Source organism: Triticum urartu, chromosome 7A (assembly GCF_056163025.1).
Source record: "Triticum urartu cultivar PI428250 chromosome 7A, HENAU_Tu73, whole genome shotgun sequence".
Taxonomy (NCBI): Eukaryota; Viridiplantae; Streptophyta; class Magnoliopsida; order Poales; family Poaceae; genus Triticum; species Triticum urartu.
The window spans coordinates 87,837,035-87,847,099 of NC_141879.1; the positions used below are offsets into that span (position 1 = coordinate 87,837,035).

The window sequence follows — 10,065 nt, forward strand, 5'->3', positions numbered from 1 at the left end:
CCCGATTTTTGGAATCTTCTGACCATTTTCCGTCGTTTTTCTCATTTTTTTTCATTTTCGATTCTTTTATGGCATATTGTTTTTATTTTTTAATTATCTTTATTTTCTCTATTTAAAATTCATGAACATTATTTATATTTTGAATCCATGGATTCTTTAAAACTTGTGATACTTTTTAAATCACAAACATATTTTAAAATATATAAATATTATTAAAGTTCAGGAAATTATTTATAATCAGAAAAAGTTTTTCAAATTTACGGAGTTTTTATTTACAAATTCATGAACATTTTTCTAATCAGTGAATATTTTGAAATTCACAGACATTTTTACATATTCCTGAACATTTTGTGTTTTTCATGAATAAATACGGCTAAAAAAATAGAGGCACAGATGTTTTTTTGAACAATTTTTTTTCGCGATACAAAAACGCTACAGGAAAAGCCCAACAGTTAATCGCTACAAAAACGTTAGCGATGGCCGAGGAAAAGCGTTAGCGCTACAATGGATCGGTCCCTAGTCTAGCGATGGCCGTGGCCCATATTTGGGTTCTCCTCTGCCTTTCCTTTGTTTTTTATTACTTGTCCGTTTTCATTTTTATAGATTCTTTGGAATATTTTATTTTCTCATATTTTCTTTTCTTGATTACGTCCTTTTGTGTATTTTATCATGTTTAGGCTAAGTGCTTAAACCTCTTCTTAAATCACATGAACCCATATTTATACATGCAAAAACATTTCTTTTCAAAGTCAACATGTTTTTTATTTTTTTGAAAGAAAAACCGGTTTTGCTAAATCTCATGTGCCTGAAATTATCCTTGGCTTCAATCACTTTCTTCTTCTTCCCGAGCGTAGGAGATGAGGAGGCCGGACCTAGTCGAAGAAGAAGTAGTCTCATTATCTATCTTGGGGATATCGGGGGTCCATGTTCATCGGGAAGCAACAACCTAACTATCTATTTCATGAATGTGGGGTGCAGGGGAACGTCGGAGTTGTGCACCGGTGCGGGGCTTAGAGAGATGGTCGGGGCGGCAGCCAACACGGCGGTGTGGAGACGTCGAGAGGAAAGCAGGGCGGCGATAGCTACCAGCCGCAAGGGGCGGATGCAGGCAAGAAAGGCTGGGTTGGTCAGTGGCTACACGAGGAGGAAGAGGTGACAGGTTAAAGATGAATGGTACCTTGAACTATTTTCAGCCGTTGGATGGAGATTTAAAGGCCCTTGATGAAAGCGACAGATGCAACATATTTTTTTAGGCACCTGCCGTATAGACAGTCCCAATAAATAAATGTATTATTATACTATAAAAAAGTTTAAACATGGTTTCAAACTTTCATTGTATATACAAGAAAACTCATATTGTGATATTTGAATATTTAACTTTATCACTGTGTAATTTCTTCAACATTCAAACTTCATTCTTTACAATAATTTAAAAGATTCTGACATATTTTTTATAAAAAAATATCTCCTTCAATCCGTAGCCACACAAACCAACATAATCCAGCGAACCACCCTGTGATGAAATGGTTAGGAGGACAGTGGTATTCTGCCCGCCAAAGTTTAACTCCTAAACTTGATATTGACGCTCGTATTTTTCTAGATTTATTTAAGGTTTTCTAGCGTTGTGCGTTAGCGAAAGGAGACGTTCCGTCTACTATGAGGATGTCTATTATGATTTCGTTAATCTTAAAATAATGTGTCGGTTCAATCTTTTGAAGATGCTTATAAAGATAACGTGTGCATGTGTGTATAAAAGGACAGAATCCCTTGGCATGCAATGTTCCGCCGCAGCACTTCCGAATGAAACGAATTCAATCCCATATATTTATTCCACATTTCGGAACAAATAACGAATGCAGACAACAAACTGCCGTGACAATCTCGTAGTACAACATGAATGGACAAAACAAATAATGTAATCAAAAAAGAAAGAAAGAAACAAACAAATTCACGGGCGGCATCGACCGATATCCATCAATTCTGAACCTTATCCTCAGCAGCATGGTCTCACTCCTCCTCGAAGCACCTGACGGCGTTGTCGGGGTCGATGTCGCTGCAGAGCGGCAGGTCGGCGGGGAGCGCCTCCAGGCTGAGGTTGGCGTCCCTCAGCGCGAACACCACCTCCTCGAACAGCAGCCGGTTGCCGGTGGGCGTGAGGTGCAGCCCGTCCCGGAGGAACGCCGTCTCCCACCCGGGGAACTCCTGCATCCGGGACCAGAGGTCGATGGCCCGGAGCCCGCACTGGCGCGCCACCTCCACGCACGCCCGCGCGTACCGCCCGGCGGCCTCGTTGGTCCGCTCGGGCAGGCCGGACGCGTCCCCGTTGCGGGGGAACCGGACGCGGCCGCGCTCGTCGACGGGGGGCGGCGTGACGAGGATGAGCGCCGCCGACGGCCAGCGCGCGCGGAGCAGCGCGCAGATGGCGCGGAGGTTGTCGCGGTACTCAGGGAGCGGCACGTGCTGGAACGCGCTGGCCCGGTCGGGGAGCGACGCGTCGTTGGCGCCGAAGAAGACGGTGACGGCGGCGACGGCCGCCGACGCCGGGATGGCGGAGAACGCGCGGTCGGCCACCAGGGACGCCCAGCGGGTGTTGTAGCCGCTGTAGCCCCGGAGGACGACATCGGCGGAGCGGGAGTAGTGGTTCGCCAGGTGCGCGCCCCACCCGCCCTCCCCGAACGACTCTTCCGTGATGGAGTCGCCGAACAGCACGATCGACGGCCTCATGATGATGATCCTCGAGCTCAAGCTTCGCTCTAGCTAGCTAGTCAAGTTCGATCGATGAGTGGCATGGCGCGCGGAGGGGTATATATATAGACAGGAAGCGAAAGGCGGCTGCATGGGAGAGCGAGCCGGGCTGGCCGTACGTACGTACGCTCGTTGAATTCGCCCGGTGACCTCACGCCTGACATATACGGGCTCGTTTTTTCAGGTGACATGTACTCGGTTCAGTGCTACGGACGAAACGAACAAAATACCATTCTCGATCGTCTTGGTTTGTGGCGACGTCGCTTCTGTCGTACGGACAAATCGAGTATGGAAAATCAAACTGCCCTCGTCTCCTCATCGTTTTACGGTACCGCCTCTGTGACGCTAGAACATTCCTTTCCCGTGGCGCGCGTATGAGCGGTGACTTATAGCATTGCAAATTATGCTTTTTTTAGGGTTTTGCACATGGCAACTATGTCAGTCGGTTATAGCATTGCAAATTCTGCGTTTCTAAGTTTTTGCACATTGCTAACGCTATAGCATGGCAATTTATGTGCGTCGTAGCTTTTCCGCACATGGCTACTATATGTGTTACAAAATGGCAACTTTTTTTCCCCTAAAACAAGACATGACAACTTTTTGCACGCACCATGGTAATTCTCTACCTGTCTCATGAACTCATGGCAAATCTCTATCATGTAGCATGACAATTCTCTACTTGCGGCATGGCAAATCTTTATCTTGTAGCATGATAATCTCTATATTATAGGATGGTAAATTTTTATTGTCCGACGTGGCAGTTTCTCTTACCAGGGCAATCATTTTTTTCTAGCATGCCAATTTTTCTCATCTCAAGATTTGTGCAGGGAGGGGGGGGGGGGGGGGGGGTGATCCTTCGCTTGTGCCTCCCTCTATTGGGAAGCTGCAAAGGCAGTATAGCTGAAAATCAGAATAAATATTGAGGGACTCTCAAATAACATTTATTGGAAAATATTTATTGAGAAACTACTAGAGATGTACTTGATCACATAATTATCAGTTTTGGTAATCCTACAACGTCTGAGATCATCTCATATCTAAGTGCAAGGTCAACTTTGCACCTTTTCAAAGGAAAGTGCAACCTCTAAGGTATTGTTTTTTGAACGCATCCAAACACATTGGTGCTCCAAATAGGACAATTTACAACACATTTTAGAGGTTTGGTTTATTTATTTGTTTATTTGGCCACAAGTTACAGATGTCATTTCTTTATGAAATTCACATGTGTTTGCTAATAAAAATTCAGGGTTGTTAATTTTTTGAGTCCGTCTATGTCACATCTGGATGTGAGGGGATACCTCACATCTGAGTATGATGTCAACACCACCTCATTTTTCATTGTTTGTCATGTTCGTTTGATTTTAATTTGTCAAAGCCCAAAACTAAAAACCAGCTCACCCCGCGTCCGCCCGGGTGGTCGGCGTATAAGTAAATCTGGTCGCTACCTGCCCTAAAAAAGGAAAATTCTGGTTTCTAGTTACCCGTTCAAAATAATCTGATCGCTAGCGCTAACATCGATTTGTTTGCATTTGCGTCTGATCGATATACACTTACAAGAACGTCTCTCATCACTAGCTTCTAGGCCACCAAGGATTTTTTTCTTTCGGTTTTTGCATTTTTTTACTCTTATATTTTATAATTAATTTTAAGTAATATTTCAAAAACATCTTCATGAATTTACATATTTTATTTCAAATTATAAAAAATGTTATCAAATACCAAAAATATACTAATATACGGTGAACAATCCTTAATATATGATGATCTTTTATGAATACACACTAATCTTTGTGCAATATACATTATATAGGATGCATTTTTTAATTACACACAATGAAGATTTCTTCAAATACACGAAATTATTTTAAACACGTACTAAACAACTGATTGTGCATTCAAATAATGTTCACAAATTAGTAAAAAAATAGTCATGATTCAAAATTTGTTTGCAAATTCAGAAAATATGTTCTTAAATTTAAAAATATGCATGGTTTGAAAAATGTTCATAATTTTGAAAAGGTTTCAGGAATTTTAATAACAAAAAGAGGTAAGGAAAAGTGGAAAAACAAAAAGCCAACAGGAAAAAAAACAAATAGAGAAAATAGATAAGTAAGAAGAGAACAAAGAATGAACATAACTTGATTTTGTTTAAAAAATGTTAAACATGAACAAATTTACGAATTTGGAATTATTGAAACTTGTGAATTTGTGAAAAAAGAAAAAGAATAAAAAACAAAAAATGAGATCAAATTTTGACAATAGAAATATTGAAAGGAGAGGAAAACCAATGAATAAAAAATGATAAAATAAAAGTAATGGAAAAACATGAAGAAAACAAAACCAAAAACGCATCCTAGCTACTTGGGCCGGCTCATCCGTGGTTTGTTCGCCTTCGAGGGTGGACTTGCAACTGGGACAAAGAAAGATTGTACTCCCGGTTGCGAGTCGAGAGTGGACTTGCAATTGGGATTACAAAAGGTCGGCCGAGTTGCGAGTCAAGTTTGGACTTGCCACTGGGACAAAAGTTTGGGCCCCAGTTGCGATTCGAGGATGGACTTGCAACTGGGACAAGAAAAGGTTGATTCCTAATTGTGAGTCAACGGTGGACTTGCAACTGGGACAAAAGAAAGGTTAGGCCCCAGTTGCGAATCGAGAGTGGACTTGCAATTGGGACTAAAAAATTCGGGCCCCAGTTGTGAGTCGAGCGTGGACTTGCAAGTCAGACAAAAAAGGTTGGGCCCTAGTTGCGAGTTGAGGGTAGACTTGAAACTTAGACAAAAAAGGTTGGGCCCCGATACGTCTCCAACGTATCTATAATTTTTTTATTGTTCCATGCAATTATATTATCAGTTTTGGATGTTTTATATGCATTAATATGCTATTTTATATTATTCTTGGGACTAACCTATTAACCTAGAGCCCAGTGCCAGTTTTTGGTTTTCCTTGTTTTTTAGCTTCATAGAAAAGGAATGCCAAACGGAGTCCAAATGAAATAAAACCTCCGCTATGATTTTTCTTGGACCAGAAGACACCCAGGAGACTTGGAGTGCAAGTCAGAAGACCCACGAGGTCGCCACAAGGGTGGAGGGTGCGCCTAGGGGGGTAGGGCGCGCCCCCCTACCATGTGGGCCCCTCGGTGACCCCCTGACCTAGATCTTCCACCTATATATTCACATATATTCCCAAACCACGAGAAGCATCCATGAAAACACTTTTCCATCGCCGCAACCTTCTGTTCCCGTGAGATCCCATCTTGGGGCCTTTTCCGGCATCCTGCCGGAGGGGGATTCGATCACGGAGGGCTTCTACATCAACTCTATTGTTCTTCCGATGAAGCATGAGTAGTTTACCTCAGACCTACGGGTCCATAGCTAGTAGCTAGATGTCTTCTTCTCTCTCTTTGATTCTCAATACCATGTTCTCCTCGATGTTCTTGGAGATCTATCCGATGTAATCTTCTTTTGTAGTGTGTTTGTCGAGATCCGATGAATTGTGGATTTATGATCAGGTTATCTATGAATATTATTTGAATCCTCTCTGAATTCATGTATGCATGATTTGATATCTTTGTAATTCTCTTCGAACTATCGGTTTAGTTTGACCAACTAGATTGGTTTTTCTTGCAATGGGAGAAGTGGTTAGATTTGGGTTCAATCTTGTGGTGTCCTTTCACAGTGACAGTAGGGACGGCAAGGCATGTATTCTATTGTTGCCATCAAGGATAAAAAGATGATGTTATGGCTTGAGTTTATTCCTCTCCATCATGTCATCTTACTTAATGTTGTTGGGGAACGTAGCATAATTTTAAAATTTTCTACGCATCACCAAGATCAATCTATGGAGTCATCTAGCAACGAGGGAGAGGGGAGTGCATCTACATACCCTTGTAGATCGCGAGCGGAAGCGTTCAAGAGAACAGGGTTGATGGAGTCGTACTCGTCGTGATCCAAATCACCGATGACCTAGCGCTGAATGGACGGCACCTCCGCGTTCAACACACGTACGGTTGGGAAGACGTCTCCTCCAATTTGATCCAGCAAGGGGGAAGGAGAGGTTGATGGAGATCCAGCAACACGACGGCGTGGTGGTGGAAGCAACGGTGATCTCGGTAGGGCTTCGCCAAGCTCAGGGAGAGGGAGAAGTGTCACGGGAGGGAGAGGGAGGCGCCAGGGGCTAGGGTGCGGCTGCCCTCCCTCCCCCACTATATATAGGACCCCTAGGGGGGCGCCGGCCCTAGGAGATGCAATATCCAAGGGGGGGGCGGCGGCCAAGGGGGGTGGAGTGCCCCCCAAGCCAAGTGGGGAGCCCCCCACCCCTAGGGTTTCGAACCCTAGGCGCAGGGGGAGGCCCATGGGGGGCGCACCAGCCCACTAGGGGCTGGTTCCCCTCCCACTTCAGCCCATGGGGCCCTCCGGGATAGGTGGCCCCACCTGGTGGACCCCCGGGACCCTTCCGGTGGTCCTGGTACAATACCGATTACCCCCGAAACTTTCCCAATGGCCGAAACTTGACTTCCTATATATAAATCTTCACCTCCGGACCATTCCGGAACTCCTCGTGACGTCCGGATCTCATCCGGGACTCCGAACAACTTTCGGGTTACCGTATACTAATATCTCAACAACCCTAGCGTCACCGAACCTTAAGTGTGTAGACCCTACGGGTTCGGGAGACACGCAGACATGACCGAGACGACTCTCCGTTCAATAACCAACAGCGGGATCTGGATACCCATGTTGGCTCCCACATGCTCCTCGATTATCTCATCGGATGAACCATGATGTCGAGGATTCAATCAATCTCGTATACAATTCTCTTTGTCAATCGGTACGTTACTTGCCCGAGACTCGATCGTAGGTATCCCAATACCTCGTTCAATCTCGTTACCGGCAAGTCACTTTACTCGTACCATAATGCATGATCCCATGATCAACCACTTGGTCACATTGAGCTCATTGATGATGCATTACCGAGTGGGCCCAGAGATACCTCTCCGTCATACGGAGTGACAAATCCCAGTCTCGATTCGTGCCAACCCAACAGACACTTTCGGAGATACCTGTAGTGTACCTTTATAGTCACCCAGTTACGTTGTAACGTTTGGCACACCCAAAGCACTCCTACAGTATCCGGGAGTTACACAATCTCATGGTCTAAGGAAATGATACTTGACATTCGGAAAAGCTATAGCAAACGAACTACATGATCTTTAAGCTATGCTTAGGATTGGGTCTTGTCCATCACATCATTCTCCTAATGATGTGATCCCGTTATCAATGACATCCAATGTCCATAGTCAGGAAACCATGACTATCTTTTGATCAACGAGCTAGTCAACTAGAGGCTCACTAGGGACGTGTTGTGGTCCATGTATTCACACATGTATTACGATTTCCGGATAACACAATTATAGCATGACCAATAGACAATTATCATGAACAAATAAATATAATAATAACCATTTTATTATTGCCTCTAGGGCATATTTCCAACAGTCTCCCACTTGCACTAGAGTCAATAGTCTAGTTACATTGTGATGAATCGAACACGCATAGAGTTCTGGTGTTGATCATGTTTTGCTCTAGGGAGAGGTTTAGTCAACGAATCTGCCACATTCAGATCCGTATGTACTTTGCAAATATTTGTGTCTCCATTTTGAACACTTCCACGAATGGAGTTGAAGCGACGGTTGATATGCCTGGTCTTCCTGTGAAACCTGGGCTCCTTGGCAAGGGCAATAGCTCCAGTGTTGTCACAGAAGAGAGTCATCGGGCCCGACGCATTGGGTATGACTCCTAGGTCGGTAATGAACTCCTTCACCCAGATTGCTTCTTGTGCTGCCTCCGAGGCTGCCATGTACTCCGCTTCACATGTAGATCCCGCCACAACGCTTTGCTTGCAACTGCACCAGCTTACTGCCCCTCATTCAAAATATACACGTATCCGGTTTGTGACTTAGAGTCATCCAGATCTGTGTCGAATCTAGCATCGACGTAACCCTTTACGATGAGCTCTTCGTCACCTCCATAAATGAGAAACATATCCTTAGTCCTCTTCAGGTACTTCAGGATATTCTTGACCGCTGTCCAGTGTTCCATGCCGGGATTACTTTGGTACCTTCCTACCAAACTAACGGCAAGGTTTACATCAGGTCTGGTACACAGCATAGCATACATGATAGACCCTATGTCCGAGGCATAGGGGACGACACTCATCTTTTCTCTATCTTCTGTCGTGGTCGGGCATTGAGCCGTGCTCAATCTCGTACCTTGCAATATAGGCAAGAACCCCTTCTTTAACTGATCCATATTGAACTTCTTCAATATCTTGTCAAGGTACGTACTCTGTGAAAGACCAATGAGGCGTCTCGATCTATCTCTATAGATCTTGATGCATAATATGTAAGCAGCTTCTCCAAGATCCTTCATTGAAAAACACTTTTTCAAGTAGGCCTTTATACTTTCCAAGAATTCTATATCATTTCCCATCAACAGTATGTCATCCACATACAATATGAGAAATGCTACAGAGCTCCCACTCACTTTCTTGTAAATGCAGGCTTCTCCATAAGTCTGCGTAAACCCAGACGCTTTGATCATCTCATCAAAGAGAATGTTCCAACTCCGAGATGCTTGCACCAGCCCATAGATCGAGCATTGGAGCTTGCACACCTTGTCAGCATTCTTAGGATCGACAAAACCTTCCGGCTGCATCATATACAATTCTTCCTTAAGGAAACCATTAAGGAATGCCGTTTTGACGTCCATTTGCCATATCTCATAATCATAGAATGCGGCAATTGCTAACATGATTCGGACGGACATCAGCTTCACTACGGGTGAGAAAGTCTCATCGTAGTCAACCCCTTGAACTTGTCGATAACCCTTAGTGACAAGCCCAGCTTTATAGATGGTTACATTACCATCCGCGTTTGTCTTATTCTTAAAGATCCATTTATTTTCTATGGCTCACCGATCATCGGGCAAGTCAGTCAAAGTCCATACTTCGTTTTCATACATGGATCCTATCTCAGATTTCATGGCTTCCAGCCATTTGTCGGAATCTGGGCCCGCCATTGCTTCCTCATAGTTCGAAGGTTCACCATTGTCTAACAACATGACTTCCAAGACAGGGTTGCCGTACCACTCTGGTGCGGAACGTGTCCTTGTGGACCTACGAAGTTCAGTAGCAACTTGATTTGAAGTTTCATGATCATCATCATTAACTTCCTCTCTAGTCGGTGCAGGCACCTTAGGAACATTTTCTTGAGCTGCGCCACTTACCGGTTCAAAAGGTAATACTTCATCGAGTTCTACTTTC

At 44.2% G+C, this 10,065-nt stretch overlaps 1 protein-coding gene across 1 annotated transcript; it reads right to left on the reverse strand.

The window, feature by feature from the left end:
• Nucleotides 1–1,710: 1,710 nt before the first annotated feature.
• Nucleotides 1,711–2,873, reverse strand: LOC125522478 (GDSL esterase/lipase At5g45920). The gene has a single exon (XM_048687538.2). The coding sequence runs from the start codon at nucleotides 2,722–2,724 to the stop codon at nucleotides 2,008–2,010; it is 717 nt and encodes a 238-aa protein (XP_048543495.1). The 5' UTR covers nucleotides 2,725–2,873; the 3' UTR covers nucleotides 1,711–2,007.
• Nucleotides 2,874–10,065: the final 7,192 nt, after the last annotated feature.

Bases quoted from the DNA above. Each gene is read 5' to 3' on its own strand.
- LOC125522478 (XM_048687538.2), bottom strand. From the start codon at position 2,724: ATGAGGCCGTCGATCGTGCTGTTCGGCGACTCCATCACGGAAGAGTCG.